Genomic DNA, 19,399 nt, shown 5'->3' with positions numbered 1-19,399 from the left:
CCAACACCATCTGTTCGATGACCTCCATGACATCACAATCTGCATTATATAAGCTGGAGGGTCCCTCCCAGTGGCCATTGCAGCCTTATTCCCCTGAAGACGCCAGTAACGGTGAAACATGTTGGGGAGGCAGCTGGTTATATATTTTAAAGGCAGTTGTCTGTAGTTGGTGCTCACATGTGAAATGAGTGGTCTGTGGCCACATTATGCAAAGACACATTAGCATGAATTAATAACTAATAAGTGTTCTGAGGGCTCCCTTACAGTCGCCATATAATAAGATCTCTAGATAGTGGAGACAATTAGATCAGCTAACCCTGTACCATGTAATGGGATTTCTAACTGTTGCTGTGTTGTTGTGGACAGACGGACAGTGCCAGTGCCAATATTTAGTTAGCAGATCGTTGGTCCCACATTAATCGGTGGGTGTGAACTGAAGTGTTAGTACAAAATCACCAACCGAAGCGCTATACCAAATAAACTATAACTAAAGGTTAACTTTTAATTTTAGAGAAGACACCAATACACAATACATAAAAATGATGACAAACAGACTTTGGCCAAGAAGATCTCCTGTTAAGCCCAAAAGGATGGGGCAGTGCAAGGTAACCCCAATGCGCCACTGTTAATTCCAATCCCTACCTTTCTGTGGAGGTTGGCACCCTAGAACCTGCGCTGTGGCTCCCCCGCTCACCGTCGACTCCCCCTATTGCACCCTAGTAGGCCGTAAAAAGTGTGGCGGAGGACAGAGGCAAACAGCAGATATAAGGGTTCAGAAAATGAAAAAAAAATATACTAAAGGTGCATCCAGATCGAAATGCCAGTATAAATAAGGAAGGAGGGACATAAATATTGCACCTATTTCCAAATGTCAAATGGTCAGAAGGTGACAGAATAATAATATTAGACTAATTCCCAACCATCTATTGCACCTAGTAGTGGTAGACTCATAGATAAGGGATTGATGGTACTCAGAGGGGAGGGGGGTATGGAGGGTTATTGGGTTATTGAAGTGTTAGTATACAATAGAATCGAAATATTGTCCAACCAGGAGGAGGTGTCTTCCTGTGCACTAAAATAAGGCTAATTGAGGAATGAACCCACGAAAGGACTGTAAAAATGGAATTTAATTAACAGCTCAGAAGTAACAGGAAGTCTATTAAATGGCCAATACAGACACTGTGGTTTTAAATAGCACACAATATTAAGTTAAAAAATAAAGTTATATTTTAATAGTTATTTTAGAATCTTTAGTAAAGGTTTATTTGCCTTATAGCAAATTGTAAATAAGTCTGAAATACCCTATGCTGATTCTCTTGAACAGTTGAGGAGTGTGCATGTGTAATCATCACTACTAACATGATACAGTGGGGCAAAAAAGTATTTAGTCAGTCAGCAATAGTGCAAGTTCCACCACTTAAAAAGATGAGAGGCGTCTGTAATTTACATCATAGGTAGACCTCAACTATGTGAGACAAACTGAGAAAAAAAAATCCAACAAATCACATTGTCTGTTTTTTTAACATTTTATTTGCATATTATGGTGGAAAATAAGTATTTGGTCAGAAACAAAATTTCATCTCAATACTTTGTAATATATCCTTTGTTGGCAATGACAGAGGTCAAACGTTTTCCGTAAGTCTTCACAAGGTTGCCACACACTGTTGTTGGTATGTTGGCCCATTCCTCCCTGCAGATCTCCTCTAGAGCAGTGATGTTTTTGGCTTTTCGCTTGGCAACACGGACTTTCAACTCCCTCCAAAGGTTTTCTATAGGGTTGAGATCTGGAGACTGGCTAGGCCACTCCAGGACCTTGAAATGCTTCTTACGAAGCCACTCCTTCGTTGCCCTGGCGGTGTGCTTTGGATCATTGTCATGTTGAAAGACCCAGCCACGTTTCATCTTCAATGCCCTTGCTGATGGAAGGAGGTTTGCACTCAAAATCTCACGATACATGGCCCCATTCATTCTTTCATGTACCCGGATCAGTCGTCCTGGCCCCTTTGCAGAGAAACAGCCCCAAAGCATGATGTTTCCACCACCATGCTTTACAGTAGGTATGGTGTTTGATGGATGCAACTCAGTATTCTTTTTCCTCCAAACACGACAAGTTGTGTTTCTACCAAACAGTTCCAGTTTGGTTTCATCAGACCATAGGACATTCTCCCAAAACTCCTCTGGATCATCCAAATGCTCTCTAGCAAACTTCAGACGGGACCGGACATGTACTGGCTTAAGCAGTGGGACACGTCTGGCACTGCAGGATCTGAGTCCATGGTGGCGTAGTGTGTTACTCATGGTAGGCCTTGTTACATTGGTCCCAGCTCTCTGCAGTTCATTCACTAGGTCCCCCTGCGTGGTTCTGGGATTTTTGCTCACCGTTCTTGTGATCATTCTGACCCCACGGGGTGGGATTTTGCGTGGAGCCCCAGATCGAGGGAGATTATCAGTGGTCTTGTATGTCTTCCATTTTCTAATTATTGCTCCCACTGTTGATTTCTTCACTCCAAGCTGGTTGGCTATTGCAGATTCAGTCTTCCCAGCCTGGTGCAGGGCTACAATTTTGTTTCTGGTGTCCTTTGACAGCTCTTTGGTCTTCACCATAGTGAAATTTGGAGTCAGACTGTTTGAGGGTGTGCACAGGTGTCTTTTTATACTGATAACAAGTTTAAACAGGTGCCATTACTACAGGTAATGAGTGGAGGAAAGAGGAGACAATTAAAGAAGTTACAGGTCTGTGAGAGCCAGAAATCTTGATTGTTTGTTTCTGACCAAATACTTATTTTCCACCATAAAATGCAAAAAAAATGATAAAAAAACAGACAATGTGATTTTCTGGATTTTTTTTACTCAGTTTGTCTCCCATAGTTGAGGTCTACCTATGATGTAAATTACAGACGCCTCTCATCTTTTTAAGTGGTGGAACTTGCACTATTGCTGACTGACTAAATACTTTTTTGCCCCACTGTACATACATGACACATATTCTCAGGATTGGAGGAACTGGGGCCAGGGGTGGGAACCCAGCAATCACGTACCTATCACCTATGGATAGGTGCTATCATACAAAAAAAATGTTGCTACCAAAAGTCAATAAAGTTGATTTATAATATATTTGGGGAAGCAGAGGAAACAAGCAATCATACAAAAAAATCATATATCATGTATTTCTTTATTTGTAGTCTTTTTTAGTAAACAGGATGCAAATCGTGTGCTAAAGATTCAGAAACGGGCAAATACTATTATGGAGGAACTCAGACCAGGCAACCTAGAGAGAGAATGCTACGAGGAGAAGTGTGACTTTGAGGAGGCCAATGAGATTTTTGAGACTCGGGAAGATACAGTAAGACACGACAAGTGATACCTATTCTATAGATATGCTTTATAGATCCCATTTTCAGATATTCTTCTTTTTTTTCCAGCTGAACTTTTGGACAGTTTACTTTGGTAAGATAAACAGAATAAAATACAGTATATACAGTATATGCTTACAGCTACACGTGTAACAGTCCACCTCAATAGTTAAGGGCCACGTCTTTTGCAGATGGGGATCAATGTCTCCCAAATCCTTGTACAAACGGTATTTGCAAAGATGGAATAGGGAAATTTGACTGCATCTGCCCCCGAGAATGGGAAGGAAAACTTTGTTCTCATGGTGAGTGTCTCTAGACCATGTTTCTAAATATATTGAGTAGCAAATGTATTATTTTCATTCATCTTTTCCTCTCTATCGATAGATAGATAGATAGATAGATAGATAGATAGATAGAAACATACAGTATCTTCTATATCCACGTTGGTCTGGATCAGGAATCATGAATGCACAGTCACTCCTCATATCCCCACTTGGTGTTATGTTGCTGGTGTCACACTGTCAGTGGTCACTCTTCCGTTACATCCCCATTTTCTGAAGTTGGTTAAGAGGGACAATAATGTCCTATCTTTTACATTAATTTATAAAGACATTGGGTTTATACTAGCAACACCCATATTTATCTTATTTATCTATGTATATTCTGCCACTGTACCATGTAGTAGCATAAGACATTGTCCCTGAAAGTGTCATAAAGTACCCACATGGTTCTGTACTTTTCACGCAAAGAGGCATACTTAGGCATAAATAGTATGGAGTGGGGCTTCTAATCTCAGCCCCAAGACTTATACTTACCGCCGCCGTCTTCACATTCTATCGCCACCGCTCCAGTCGGTCTCCAACAGTTTGTGATTGTTACTTCCGGCTTCCACTCAGTCTGAAGTTGCAGTCACAAGATGACCGATGGGGGCTGAAGCGGCGCTGGTAGAGACCTAAGTTAAAATCCCACCATGTTCACCATCTGTAAGGCATTTGTATGTTCTTCCCATGTTTGCGTGGGTTTCCTCCAGGTTCCCCAGTTCCTTTCCACACTACAAAGAGATACTGAAAGGGAATCTAGATGAAACATTCCAATCCTTGGGCAGTTTGCACTTACCTGACCTGCAGTTTTTCCACCTCTTAGTTCATTTATTAAACCAGACAGATTACATGAGAATATTGGGTGGGCTGGGAAAAAAGTTACAATAGTTTACCTGCAGGACACGAGAAAAATCATCTTTTTGATCATCTGGACATTCGTGAAGAACTTGGACTTCTTCCAAATACAAAGTTCTGATTCTTAAACGTTTGTTGGGACTTCCTGGCTGAGCTGAGTGATATAGAGTTGCACACAATTTAGTTTATTTTTATTTGTGTGTGTAAATAGCTGTTGAAATGTAACCAGTATTCATAGCGAGAGCCTGGGAGTCCTCCACCTCCCAGCCACAGTGATTGACAGCTTTTACTGTGTGCATGAAGAGTTGTGGATTAGGAAGGCGCCACTTACAAGTTTGGCAGCAGGTATTTACATGAAAATGCTAAGGAAAATCATAAAAACTATTTATCCCAAGTTCACCTTCTTTCCTGCCTTTTTCACTGTAACCAACATTGACGTCAGGTGCACTAAAATGGACGACCTCACAGAACCTAAGGGATCCCCAGAGAACTATATTTCAATAAAGAAAACAGAAGGGGTTTAGGAAGATTGCAAAATATGATTATTCCTAAAAAATCATGTTATCCCTTATGTACTGGCTAGCCGATAACATGCAGATCTCTAGGAATCTGACTGGTGAGACCCCAGCGATCCCAAGATCGGGGGTTCTTGATCCACAATAACAATGCTCTGTAACCCTATCAGGAGTGGAGCATAGTGCACATCCGAGGCCTGCACTCGATTTATTGTTTATGGGACTGACAGAAATAGCTGTGCGTTATACTCCGCAATCCTATAGACGATGAATGAAGCACAGGCTGAAGTGCAACTCTGTTCAGTCCTGATAGTGCTGCAATCCTATAGATGGTGAATGAAGCACAGGCTAAAGAAGATCACCTCTATTCAGTCCTGATAGGGCTGCAATCCTATAGATGGTGAATGAAGCACAGGCTAAAGAAGATCACCTCTATTCAGTCCTGATAGGGCTGCAATCCTATAGATGGTGAATGAAGCACAGGCTAAAGAAGAGCACCTCTATTCAGTCCTGATAGGGCTGCAGTCCTATAGATGGTGAATGAAGCACAGGCTGAAGAAGTGCACCTCTATTCAGTCCTGATAGGGCTGCAATCCTATAGACGATGTATGAAGCACAGGCTGAAGAAGTGCACCTCTATTCAGTCCTGATAGGGCTGCAATCCTATAGACGATGTATGAAGCACAGGCTGAAGAAGTGCACCTCTATTCAGTCCTGATAGGGCTGCAATCCTATAGACGATGAATGACGCACAGGCTGAAGAAGTGCACCTCTATTCAGTGAATGAGATAGGGACCTTCTCCCAACTGCTCCCACAAAGTTAGAAGCTACAGTTGTCCAAAATATCTTATGCTGAAGCAATAAGATTCCCCTTCTCTGGAACTAAGGGTCCTATGCCGCACCTTGAAAAACAACCTCATAGCATTATTCCTCATCCACCAAACTTTACAGTCGGCACAATGCAGTCAGGCAGGTAATGTTCTCCAGAGATGACCAATCCCAGACACCAAATAGAGAATCCTGATTCATCACTGCATAGAACACGATTACATTGCTCTGGAATTCAGTAAATGCTGCTTTACACCACTCCATCTGCCGCTTGGCATTGTGCCAACTCTGTCAAGTTTCACATGAAATTTCTTTTTTTCTGGCCATTTTGAGAGTTTAATGGAACCAACAAATGTAATGCTCCAGATTCCTAACTAGCTCAAAGGAAGGTCAGGTTTATAGGTTCTCTAATCAGTCAAACTGTGTTCAGCTGTGCTAACATTCTTGCACAAGGGTTTTCAAGGGTATTCTAACCATCCATTGGCCTTTTTACACAGTTAGGCTATGTTCACACATTGCGGTTTTTACCGCGGAACCGCGGCGATTTTGCAGCTGCAGGTCCGCAGCAGTTTCCATAGCGTTTACAGTAACATGTAAACCCTATGGAAACCGCAAACCACTGTGCACATGCTGCGGGAAAAAACGCGCGGGAACGCAGCGGTTTACAACCCGCAGCATGTCACTTCTTTGTGCAGAATCGCAGCGATTCTGCACCCATAGAAATGCATTGATCCGCTTACTTCCCGCATGGGGCTGTGCCCACCATGCGGGAAGTAAAGCGGATAATGTGCGGGTGGTACCCAGGGTGGAGGAGAGGAGACTCTCCTCCAGGCCCCGGGAACCATATTTGTGTAAAAAAAAAAGAATTAAAATAAAAAATAATGATATACTCACCTCTCAGCGCTGCATGCGGCTGTCCGGTCTCAGGTTTGCTATGCAACTAGGACCTGCAGTGACGTCGCGGTCACATGACCGTGACGTCACGAAGGTCCTTCTCACACAGCATCTTTGGAACCGAACCGCTGCCTGCAGCGCCGAGGAGATCGGGACGTCAGAGGGTGAGTATACCATTATTTTATTATTTTTAACATTACTATTGATGCTGCATATTGCTGCATATGCAGCATCAATAGTAGGGGTAAAATCCCGCAGCGGAACCTGCAGGACAAACCGCGATAAATCTGCAGGGATAACCGCAGCGGGTTTGCCCTGCAGATTTATCAAATCCGCTGCGGGAGAACCCGCAGGGACAGGACGCAACGTGTGAACATAGCCTTAGCAAACACAAAGTACCATAAGAACACTGGAGTGATGGTTGTTGGAAATGGGCCTTTATACACCTTTGAAGAGATTGCATTACAAACCAGACGTTTGCAGCTATAATAGCTATTTACCACATTAACAATGTATAGAGTGTATTTCTGAGTCATTTAATGTTAGCTTCATTGGAAAAAACTGTGCTTTCCTTTCAAAAATAAGGACATTTCTAAGTGACCCTAAACTTTTGAACGGTAGTGTATATCTATAGATAGATAGATAGATAGATAGATAATAGATAGATAAATCTACAGTATAGATAATAGATAGATATATTTATAGATATATTATCTATCTGTTTATTATCTATCTATCAACTATCTACCTATCTATAGATCTATCTATCTTTCTGTGTGTAAACATTATTCTTCAATGGAGTATGTAAATGAAGAGGTTGGACAAGAAATTACATCACAATTCTTTTTTTTTTGTTCAATAATAGATCCTTATTTAGCTTACAAAAACGCATACAAATCTGCATTAAAATACGCATCAAAAACGCATCAAATCTGCACAGATTTTTACGAGCGTCTTCTGGCAAGAGATGCAGATTCTGTGCAGAAAATTCTGCAGGCAAATCTGCAACATGTGCACATACCTTTTAACCCCAAGTCCACGGTATGCAGCGTTCATCACAGAACGCTGCCTGCCCTGCACATGAATGATGTCATCGGGGTGGGCGGAGTTAGCTCTGGGGTGGGTGGGGTTAGTGCGCTCTGCTCTCCCGTCCTCCCATTCCAGAAGAGGAGCTGCTGCCAGAGAGTCCAGAGTGATCTCTGTGCTGGCAGCTCTGTGTCTGTCTGCAGGTGATCTGTGCCCCTCAGCTATGTGCCCCCTGTGATCTCTGTGCCCCCGTATGTGCCCCAATATCTCTTTGCTCCCCCAACTATAATCCCCCTGTGATCTCTGTGCCTCCCAGCTATGTGTCCCCATGTCATCTCTGGGCCCTTCATGTGATTTCTGTGCCCCCAGCTATGTGTCCCCTGTGATTTCTGTGACCCCCAGTGATCTCTGTTCCCCTGTGATCTCTCTGCCCCCACATATATATATATATATGCCCCCGGTGATCTCTGTGCCCCAAGCTATGTGCCCCCTGTTCCCGCTGTAATCTCTGTCCCTCCAGCTATATGCCCCCTGTGATCTCTGTGCTCCCCAGCTATATACCCCCCGTGATTTCTGTTTCCCCTGTGATTTCAGTGCCCTCCATCTATATGCCACCCTGTGATCTCTGTGCCCCCCAAGCTATGTGCATCCCTTTGATCTCTGTGGCTCCCAACTTTGTGCCCCCCTGTGATCTTTGTGCCCCCTGTGATCCCTTTGCCCCCCCTGCTATGTACCCCCTGCGATATTTATGCTCCCATGTGATCTGTGCCCCCTGTGATCTCTGTTCCCTTCAGCTATGTTCCCCTCTGTGATCTCTGTGCCCCCCAGCTATGTGCCCTCCTTTGGTTTTTGTGCCCCCCTGTGATCTTCGTGCCACCCCTGGAAAAACAGATGTGAGAAGCAACATGATCAATATAACCTAACATCACATCTGCACCTAAGAGAAGCAGCTCCAGCCGTTACATTAAGGGTTAGTTACCATAATAAATTGTTTGACTAAATATACCGGGGTAATTTTCAAGGTGATCATTTTTATGTGGCCCTCGGATGATGGTAGAAATTTCCAAATGGCCCACCCTTGATTTAATGACTCTGTGATTCCCAAACACCTCCGCTTTTTCTATAATGCCACTCACTGCTGATCCTGGAATATATAGGAGGAAAGAAATGCCATGGACTGACTAGTTACATCGGTGGCCTCCTATTACAGGACCGCACTGGCATCAGTAATCTCTTTGGCACATTTCAAAAGTTAGCAAAGACAGACAGCATGGTGCAGGGCTGGAGTTTATACACCTGTCATGTGGCGATGTAATGGAGTGAAAAAACGGAAATCAATTATTACAAAGTGTGTCGCAAAACTTCTGTTCATAAAGTGGATATTTCTATATTGGTCATCTGAAATATTGATTGCAAGATCTCTCTGTTCAACCTTTCTAATACTAACTCATTGTTCTTCCTTATAGAGGTGGCCTATTTCAACTGCTCCATTAATAATGGAGGCTGCAACCACTTCTGTATAGAAGCTGAGAACAGTACATCTCGCAGCTGTAGCTGTGCTTCAGGGTACAAGCTATGTAACGATTTTCGCACTTGTCAACCAGCAGGTAAGTTTGTCCACAGATTTTTGGTCCTCATCTCTTCCACAGACTGTTTTCATTTTCCTGATGAATATACAACAGGTAAACTATCAATTTTTATGACTAACACACCAGATTGGGATCAACTGAATTATATGCTACTAGATGGTGGCCCGATTCTAACTCATCGGGTATTCTAGAATATGCATGTCCACGTAGTATATTGCCCAGCCACATAGTATAGCTACAAATGCCAGGACTGAATTTCATCCCCAGTCCGTACCTGTGCCCCAGTGCCTACCATGTGATGTATATGCCCCAGTCTCCATGTCTCCTATGTGATATATATGTATTAAAATATAAGCAAGTGCTTCCTCTTGGTATAAACTTAGCAGGTTTTAACTATTTTGATTGCATTAAATTCCTGTCTAATTGCAGTAACACATGCTGTCAAAGGGGTTTCCCTTTATTACTTTAAAAAAAAAGAAATAAAATGTGTCATGGCCAACTTAATGGGATGTACAGTAATGGCCAAAAGTGTTCGCATCCTTGAAATTGTTTCAGAAAATGTATTTGTTCCAGAAAAATATTGCAATTACACATGTTTTGTTATACCCATGTTTATTTCCTTTAGGTGTATTGGAACACACAAAAACTGGAAAAAAACAAACTGGACAAAACAGAAAAAAAACAAACTGGACATAATTTCACACAAAACCCCAAATCACCCTGACAACATTGTTGGCACCCTCAGCTTAATATTTGGTTGTACACCCTTGGGAATAAATAACTGCAATCACTTCCTATAACCATCAACATGCTTTTTACACCTCTGAACTGGAATTTTGGACCACTCTTCTTTTGCAAACTGCTCCATGCCTTTCATATTTGAAGGGTGCCTTCTCCCAACATCAATTTTAAGATCTCTTCACAGGTGTTCAGTGGGATTTAGATCTGTACTCATTGCTGGTCACTTCAGAACTCTCCAGTGCTTTGTTTCCATCCATTTCTGGGCGCTTCTTCAGGTATGTTTGGGATCATTGTCCTGCTGGAAGACCCCTGACCTAGGACACAAACCCAGCTTTTTGACACTGGGCACTACATTGCAACTCATAATCATTTGGTAATCTTCAGATTTCATGATGCTTTGCACACAGTCAAGGCACCCAGTGCCTCAAGCAGCAAAACAACCACAAAACATTTTTGCACCTCCACCATATTTGACTGTAGGTACTGTGTTCTTTTCTTTGTAGGCCTTATTCTGTTTTCGCTTATCAATAGAATGGTGTGCTTTACCACAAAACTCTATCCTGGCCTCATCTGATCACAAGACGCTTTCCCAGAAGGATTTTGGCTTACATACATTTTGGCAAACTCTAGTCTAGCTTTTTTATGTCTCTGTGTCAGCAGTGGGGCCCTCCTGGGTCTCCTGCTATAACATTTCATTTAATTCAACTGCCAAGAGATAGTTTGCATTGACACTGATGCACCCTGAGCCTGCAGGACAGCTTCAATTTTTTTGGAACTTGATCAGAGCTACTTATTCACCATCCTGACTATCCTGCATTTCAACCTTTCATGAATTTTTATCTGCCGTCCACATCCAGGGAGATTATCTACAGTGCCATGTGTTGTAACCTACTTGATTATGTTGCGCACTGTGGAAAATGATCTCTGGAGATCGACTTGTAACAATGAAATTGTTGATATTGTTCAACAATTTTTGTTCCATCATCCTAAGACAGTTCTCTTCTCCTCTTTATGTTCTCCATGCTTAATGTGGCACACACAGACACACAACGCAAAGACTGAGCTGACTTCTCTCCTTTTTTTCTTGTTTCAGGTGTTATTTTCATATTGTCCTCACCTGTTACTTGCCACAGGTGAGTTTTAACAAGCATCACATGCTTAAAACAATTTTTTTTACCCACATTTTTGGAAGGGTGCCAACAATTTTGTCCTGACCATTTTTGGGCTTTCAAGTGAAATTATGTCCAATTTGCCTTTTTTCTGTTTTTTTGTGTTGTTCATATACACACAAAGGAAATAAACATGCATATAAGAAAATATCTGTAATTGCAATAATTGTCTGAGAGAAATACTTCATCTTCTGTAACAATTTCAAGGGGACCAACAATTCCCACCATGACTGTAAGTATAGCAATTTTATAATCACATTTTTGTCTTTTTTTTTTTACTGAATATGTAATAAAATGTATGTATGTATATGTAATATGTATTTGTAGTCAATGAATGGGATTCCTCTTGTTTAAATCTAGAGGCTAAAAATCTTTCCTGGCCATGTAGTGATCACACGTGTATGACGTCTTACAGAGTTGTGAGTCTGTAAGATCATCATATGTCCATAGCAGGTTTTCAGCCTCTGGGATGTTCCTATTCAATAACTGTAAGTAGAGATCTAGAAAACTGTGAAGAATTGATACAAAAATTAAAAATTTGCAAAACTAGTATAGCATGAGCACACGATATAACCCATCTTTGAACAGAGCCACCATCGGGATTTGAGATCCTCATACAACAAATGATTCTAGGCCTTGGCCAAAGGCTAACAACTATACTGTATATGTACTATATTTGTAAGAATATCAACCAAAAGAGGACAAACAGAAAAATTCCCTAAAATCACAATTTATATTGTTTTCATTACAATCCACTTGACCACAAACAAACACCATTGATGTACAGATCCAAGTTGATGAGCAGGAGCACCATTCTTGCGTTGTTAATTTTGAGGGTCCACCTCTGCGGTCAGGCAGGGTTTTCAGGGACATAGTAGGAATATCTCTGCCCTTATATCCCTATAGTACCTGGATTCACTAGTTTACACTTGTCTTCCATGAAGATATATATCTGTGTATCAATGGGTTTTGTGTGTGGTTAAGTCAAGTGGATTTTAATGAAAATAATAAAATTGTGATTTTAGGAAATATTTCTTTTAGTTTTAAGGTACCTTCACACTGAGCAACTTTCCAACGAGAACGACAGCGATCCGTGACGTTGCAGCGTCCTGGATAGCGATCTCGTTGTGTTTGACACGCAGCACCGATCAAGATCCTGCTGTGACATCGCTGGTCGTAGCTAGAAGTCCGGAACTTTATTTGGTCATTAGGTCGGCGTGATTCGTCATGTTTGACAGCAAAAGCAACGATGCCTGCAATGTTTTTTCATGGAGCTAACAACCAGCGAGAACGATAAGTACGTCACTGGATCGCTCCTGCATCGTTCTGCTTTTGCCGTGTTTGACGTCTCTACAGCGACCTAAACAGCGACGCTGTAGCGATCGGCTCGTTGTCTGTATCGCTGCAGCGTCGCTTAATGTGACGGTACCTTTAGGCTCTAGTTAAACAACGCTCATTATCAGTCAAGTTCTGGAAAGTGATGGGAAGGACATTCATGTGTATAGTGGGGTCTTCGGCAGCTGACAATTCTTTTACTGACCTAAAAAAGCACTAAAGACAATTATTACTACAATACAGTGACCTGCAAATAATAATGTCCCATGTGCCCCCTTAACGCCACCTAAATAAATAATAATAATGCTCCAAATAATGCTATAAGTGCCCCCTTAGTGAATAAAAATCCCCTATGTACCCTTGAATAATTAATAATTCATCCTGAATGACCCCCTGACAAGTAATATGCCTCCTGACTGGCTTCTTAAATTAAATCTGTTACCAGCTTTTTGCCCTCTATTCATGAGAGCATCATAATACAGAGACAGATACCCAAATTACAGTCATGTGTTACTTACTGGGCTACTTGTTGTAGCTTTGATAATTTCGTGCTGATAAAACAATGATTTTATCACTAGAGAACTTGTAAACCAATCACCAGGTAGTCCAACCCCTCCCCAGCACTGATTGGCAGCTTTCTGCCTATGCACAGTGTACACAGAAAGCTGCCAATCAGTGGTGTGTGCGTGGCTATACAAAGCTCAGCATTCAGAGAACTGGGAGATCTGCAGCAGAAATCATGCTGCTCTCAGATAGTATAGTTTAAACCTGGTGACAAATTCCCTTTACTCAGATCCTCTTGCTCTAGAACATCCTGCCTGCCGATCAGACCCTATTTTCAAAATGACAGGTTCTCTGTAAGTTCTCTGTTTTTATGTAGTCAATCCTTGACGCCATTGACTACAAATACATAGTAACATAGTAACATAGTAACATAGTTAGTAAGGCCGAAAAAAGACATTTGTCCATCCAGTTCAGCCTATATTCCATTATAATAAATACCCAGATCTACGTCCTTCTACAGAACCTAATAATTGTAAGATACAATATTGTTCTGCTCCAGGAAGACATCCAGGCCTCTCTTGAACCCCTCGACTGAGTTCGCCATCACCACCTCCTCAGGCAAGCAATTCCAGATTCTCACTGCCCTAACAGTAAAGAATCCTCTTCTATGTTGGTGGAAAAACCTTCTCTCCTCCAGACGCAAAGAATGCCCCCTTGTGCCCGTCACCTTCCTTGGTATAAACAGATCCTCAGCGAGATATTTGTATTGTCCCCTTATATACTTATACATGGTTATTAGATCGCCCCTCAGTCGTCTTTTTTCTAGACTAAATAATCCTAATTTCGCTAATCTATCTGGGTATTGTAGTTCTCCCATCCCCTTTATTAATTTTGTTGCCCTCCTTTGTACTCTCTCTAGTTCCATTATATCCTTCCTGAGCACCGGTGCCCAAAACTGGACACAGTACTCCATGTGCGGTCTAACTAGGGATTTGTACAGAGGCAGTATAATGCTCTCATCATGTGTATCCAGACCTCTTTTAATGCACCCCATGATCCTGTTTGCCTTGGCAGCTGCTGCCTGGCACTGGCTGCTCCAGGTAAGTTTATCATTAACTAGGATCCCCAAGTCCTTCTCCCTGTCAGATTTACCCAGTGGTTTCCCGTTCAGTGTGTAATGGTGATATTGATTCCCTCTTCCCATGTGTATAACCTTACATTTATCATTGTTAAACCTCATCTGCCACCTTTCAGCCCAAGTTTCCAACTTATCCAGATCCATCTGTAGCAGAATACTATCTTCTCTTGTATTAACTGCTTTACATAGTTTTGTATCATCTGCAAATATCGATATTTTACTGTGTAAACCTTCTACCAGATCATTAATGAATATGTTGAAGAGAACAGGTCCCAATACCGACCCCTGCGGTACCCCACTGGTCACAGCGACCCAGTTAGAGACTATACCATTTATAACCACCCTCTGCTTTCTATCACTAAGCCAGTTACTAACCCATTTACACACATTTTCCCCCAGACCAAGCATTCTCATTTTGTGTACCAACCTCTTGTGCGGCACGGTATCAAACGCTTTGGAAAAATCGAGATATACCACGTCCAATGACTCACCGTGGTCCAGCCTATAGCTTACCTCTTCATAAAAACTGATTAGATTGGTTTGACAGGAGCGATTTCTCATAAACCCATGCTGATATGGAGTTAAACAGTTATTCTCATTGAGATAATCCAGAATAACATCCCTCAGAAACCCTTCAAATATTTTACCAACAATAGAGGTTAGACTTACTGGCCTATAATTTCCAGGTTCACTTTTAGAGCCCTTTTTGAATATTGGCACCACATTTGCTATGCGCCAGTCCTGCGGAACAGACCCTGTCGCTATAGAGTCCCTAAAAATAAGAAATAATGGTTTATCTATTACATTACTTAGTTCTCTTAGTACTCGTGGGTGTATGCCATCCGGACCCGGAGATTTATCTATTTTAATCTTATTTAGCCGGTTTCGCACCTCTTCTTGGGTTAGATTGGCGACCCTTAATATAGGGTTTTCATTGTTTCTTGGGATTTCACCTAGCATTTCATTTTCCACCGTGAATACCGTGGAGAAGAAGGTGTTTAATATGTTAGCTTTTTCCTCGTCATCTACAACCATTCTTTCCTCACTATTTTTTAAGGGGCCTACATTTTCAGTTTTTATTCTTTTACTATTGATATAGTTGAAGAACAGTTTGGGATTAGTTTTACTCTCCTTAGCAATGTGCTTCTCTGTTTCCTTTTTGGCAGCTTTAATTAGTTTTTTAGATAAAGTATTTTTCTCCCTATAGTTTTTTAGAGCTTCAATGGTGCCATCCTGCTTTAGTAGTGCAAATGCTTTCTTTTTACTGTTAATTGCCTGTCTTACTTCTTTGTTTAGCCACATTGGGTTTTTCCTATTTCTAGTCCTTTTATTCCCACAAGGTATAAACCGCTTACACTGCCTATTTAGGATGTTCTTAAACATTTCCCATTTATTATCTGTATTCTCATTTCTGAGGATATTGTCCCAGTCTACCAGATTAAGGGCATCTCTAAGCTGTTCAAACTTTGCCTTCCTAAAGTTCAATGTTTTTGTGACTCCCTGACAAGTCCCCCTAGTGAAAGACAGGTGAAACTGCACAATATTGTGGTCGCTATTTCCTAAATGCCCAACCACCTGCAGATTTGTTATTCTGTCAGGTCTATTAGATAGTATTAGGTCTAAAAGTGCTGCTCCTCTGGTTGGATTCTGCACCAATTGTGAAAGATAATTTTTCTTGGTTATTAGCAGAAACCTGTTGCCTTTATGGGTTTCACAGGTTTCTGTTTCCCAGTTAATATCCGGGTAGTTAAAGTCCCCCATAACCAGGACCTCATTATGGGTTGCAGCTTCATCTATCTGCTTTAGAAGTAGACTTTCCATGGTTTCTGTTATATTTGGGGGTTTGTAACAGACCCCAATGAGAATTTTGTTACCATTTTTCCCTCCATGAATTTCAACCCATATGGACTCGACATCCTCATTCCCTTCGCTAATATCCTCCCTTAAAGTGGACTTTAGACAAGACTTTACATAGAGACAAACCCCTCCTCCTCTCCGATTTTTACGATCCTTTCTAAACAGACTGTAACCCTGTAAGTTAACTGCCCAGTCATAGCTTTCATCTAACCATGTCTCGGTTATTCCCACTATGTCAAAGTTACCTGTAGATATTTCTGCTTCTAGTTCTTCCATCTTGTTTGTCAGGCTTCTGGCGTTTGCGAGCATGCAGTTCAGAGGATTTTGTTTTGTTCCAATCTCCTCACTGTGGATTGTTTTAGAAATGTTCTTACCTCCCTTCTGAGTATGTTTTCCTGGGTCGTCTTTGTTCGAGTCTAATGTTTTTCTTCCCGTCCCCTCTTCTTCTAGTTTAACGCCCTCCTGATGAGTGTAGCGAGTCTTCTGGCGAATGTGTGTTTCCCAGGTTTGTTGAGGTGTAGTCCGTCTCTGGCGAGGAGTCCATCGTACAAGTAATTCACACCGTGGTCCAGGAATCCGAATCCTTGTTGTCTGCACCATCGTCTTAGCCAGTTGTTTGCATCAAGGATCCTGTTCCATCTCCTGGTGCCATGCCCGTCTACTGGAAGGATAGAAGAAAAAACTACCTGTGCATCCAGTTCCTTTACTTTCTTCCCCAACTCTTCAAAGTCCTTGCAGATTGTCGGTAGGTCCTTCCTTGCCGTGTCATTGGTGCCAACATGTATCAGAAGAAATGGGTGGACGTCCTTGGAGCTGAAGAGCTTTGGTATCCTATCGGTCACATCCTTGATCATCGCACCTGGAAGGCAGCATACTTCTCTTGCAGTTATGTCCGGTCTGCAGATGGCTGCTTCTGTGCCTCTCAGTAGTGAGTCTCCCACCACCACCACTCTTCGTTGCTTCTTGGCTGTACTTTTTGCTGTCACTTGTTGCTGTGTGCCCTTTTCTTTTTTGCTTGCTGGTATTGCTTCATCCTTAGGTGTGCCATCTTCATCCTCTACAAAGATTTGATATCGGTTCTTCAGTTGTGTGGTTGGTGATTTCTCCATGGTCTTCTTGCTTCTTTTGGTCACATGCTTCCACTCATCTGCTTTTGGAGGTTCTCTGACACTTTTTGCACCTTCTGTGACCAGTAGAGATGCTTCTGTTCTGTCTAGAAAGTCTTCATTCTCTTTGATGAGTTTCAAAGTTGCTATTCTTTCTTCCAGACCCCGCACCTTTTCTTCTAAAAGGGCCACTAGTCTACACTTCTGACAGGTGAAATTGGATTCTTCTTCTGGTCGATCTGTGAACATGTAGCACATGCTGCAGCTCACCATGTAGGTTGTCACATCTGCCATGTTGCTCCTAGATCCTGCTGACTTGCTGTGTGTTTTCCTTCTTGTGTAATCTACTCAGCCAAGCTCTCTTGCAATAATGTCCTACAATAACGATGACAATATTATGTTTGATGGTTGACCAAGTCCTTTTTTACTCATGAAATTCCCTCCGTGACAAGTATTAGTGTTTGCTTATTATTCTTATTCCAGTGGTGGTGAGGTGACAGTGGGGTCATTGCATGTTTTAAACTTTCTTGAAGAGATGTGTTTTCAATTTCCGTCTGAAAGTTCCAAGTGTGGTGGATTATCAGACTTGTTGTGACACAAAATTTCAGAGAATGAGGGATACTCGGGAGAAGTCTTAAGGTACCGTCACACTAAGCGACGCTGCAGCGATACCGACAACGATCCGGATCGCTGCAGCGTCGCTGTTTGGTCGCTGGAGAGCTGTCACACAGACAGCTCTCCAGCGACCAACGATCCCGAAGTCCCCTGGTAACCAGGGTAAACATCGGGTTACTAAGCGCAGGGCCGCGCTTAGTAACCCGATGTTTACCCTGGTTACCATCCTAAAAGTAAAAAACCAAACGCTACATACTTACCTACCGCTGTCTGTCCTCGGCGCTCTGCTTCTCTGCTCTGGCTGTGAGCGCCGGGCAGCCGGAAAGCAGAGCGGTGACGTCACCGCTCTGCTTTCCGGCCGCTGTGCTCACAGCCAGTGCAGGAGGAGTGCAGAGAAGCAGAGCGCCGGGGACAGACAGCGGTAGGTAAGTATGTAGCGGTTGTTTTTTTTTACTTTAACGATGGTAACCAGGGTAAACATCGGGTTACTAAGCGCGGCCCTGCGCTTAGTTACCCGATGTTTACCCTGGTTACCAGGGAAGACATCGCTGAATCGGTGTCACACACGCCGATTCAGCAATGTCTGCGGGGAGTCCAGTGACGAAACAAAGTTCTGGACTTTCTTCCCCGACCAGCGACAGCACAGCAGGGGCCTGATCGCTGCTGCCTGTCACACTGGACGATATCGCTAGCGAGGACGCTGCAACGTCACGGATCGCTAGCGATATCGTCTAGTGTGACGGTACCTTTAGAGGCAATTGCAGGAGGAACATTTGAGTGTGGAGGAAAGGAGAAGGTCTTGAGAGGACCTGAGAGAACATGAGTACATGTGGGAGGATATCAGATTAGTTCGGAGATAGATGGAGGGAACAGATTATGGATGGTATTGTGAGTTAATGTGAATAGTTTCAACTGGATCCTCAACTGAAGCCAATGAAGGGATTTGTAGAGGGGAGAAGCGGAGGAGTAGCAAGAAGAGAAGTGGATTAGTCAGGCAGCAGAGTTAAGGACGGACTGGAAAGGTGTTAGCTGGGAGGCCACAGAGGATCATATTGCAGTAGGTAAGGCGTGAGATAATGAGGGCATGCACTAACATTTTAGTAGATTCAAGATTGAGGGTAGGACCGAGTCTGGATTTATTTTTGAGTTGGAGGCGGTAGGAGGTGTTAAGAGCTTGAATGTGCAGTCTGAATGAAAGAGCAGTGTCAACGGCTACTCCAAGGTAATGGACCTCTGGTACATTGGCAAGCATGATGTCATTTATTGTTATTGATAGTTCGGGTGGTGGAGTTGATTGGGATAGAGTAAAGTCGATGAGTTCGGTCCTGCCTATATGGAGCTTTAGAAACCATGATGAGAAGAAGGAGGATATGACTGATAGACGCTCTGGCATTCTGGACAGCAGGAAAGTGATGTCTGTGCCAGAGAGGTAGATTTAAGTGCCATCAGTGTATAGGTGGTACTGGAAGCCATGGGACTTTGTAAGTTGTCCCAGGCTAAATATATAAATGGAGAAGAATAGTAGTCCCAAAATTGAGATGAGAAGCAGGGCCG

General features: G+C 42.5%; 1 protein-coding gene across 2 annotated transcripts in view; it reads left to right on the top strand.

Moving 5' to 3' along the window:
* The window catches only part of PROC (protein C, inactivator of coagulation factors Va and VIIIa), a 99,993-nt gene that overhangs the window by 58,586 nt on the left and 22,008 nt on the right, over nucleotides 1–19,399 (top strand). For both annotated transcript variants that reach the window (XM_069768094.1, XM_069768093.1), the window contains exons 3-6: nucleotides 3,183–3,343; nucleotides 3,423–3,447; nucleotides 3,545–3,655; nucleotides 9,258–9,398. In XM_069768094.1, the coding sequence (XP_069624195.1) occupies nucleotides 3,183–3,343; nucleotides 3,423–3,447; nucleotides 3,545–3,655; nucleotides 9,258–9,398 (438 nt within the window). The remainder of the gene's footprint in view (nucleotides 1–3,182; nucleotides 3,344–3,422; nucleotides 3,448–3,544; nucleotides 3,656–9,257; nucleotides 9,399–19,399) is intronic.

Source organism: Ranitomeya imitator, chromosome 5 (genome assembly GCF_032444005.1).
Source record: "Ranitomeya imitator isolate aRanImi1 chromosome 5, aRanImi1.pri, whole genome shotgun sequence".
Classification (NCBI taxonomy): domain Eukaryota; kingdom Metazoa; phylum Chordata; class Amphibia; order Anura; family Dendrobatidae; genus Ranitomeya; species Ranitomeya imitator.
Note: the sequence above shows the minus strand (reverse complement) of the source record. Positions and strands in the feature narration are given on the sequence as shown.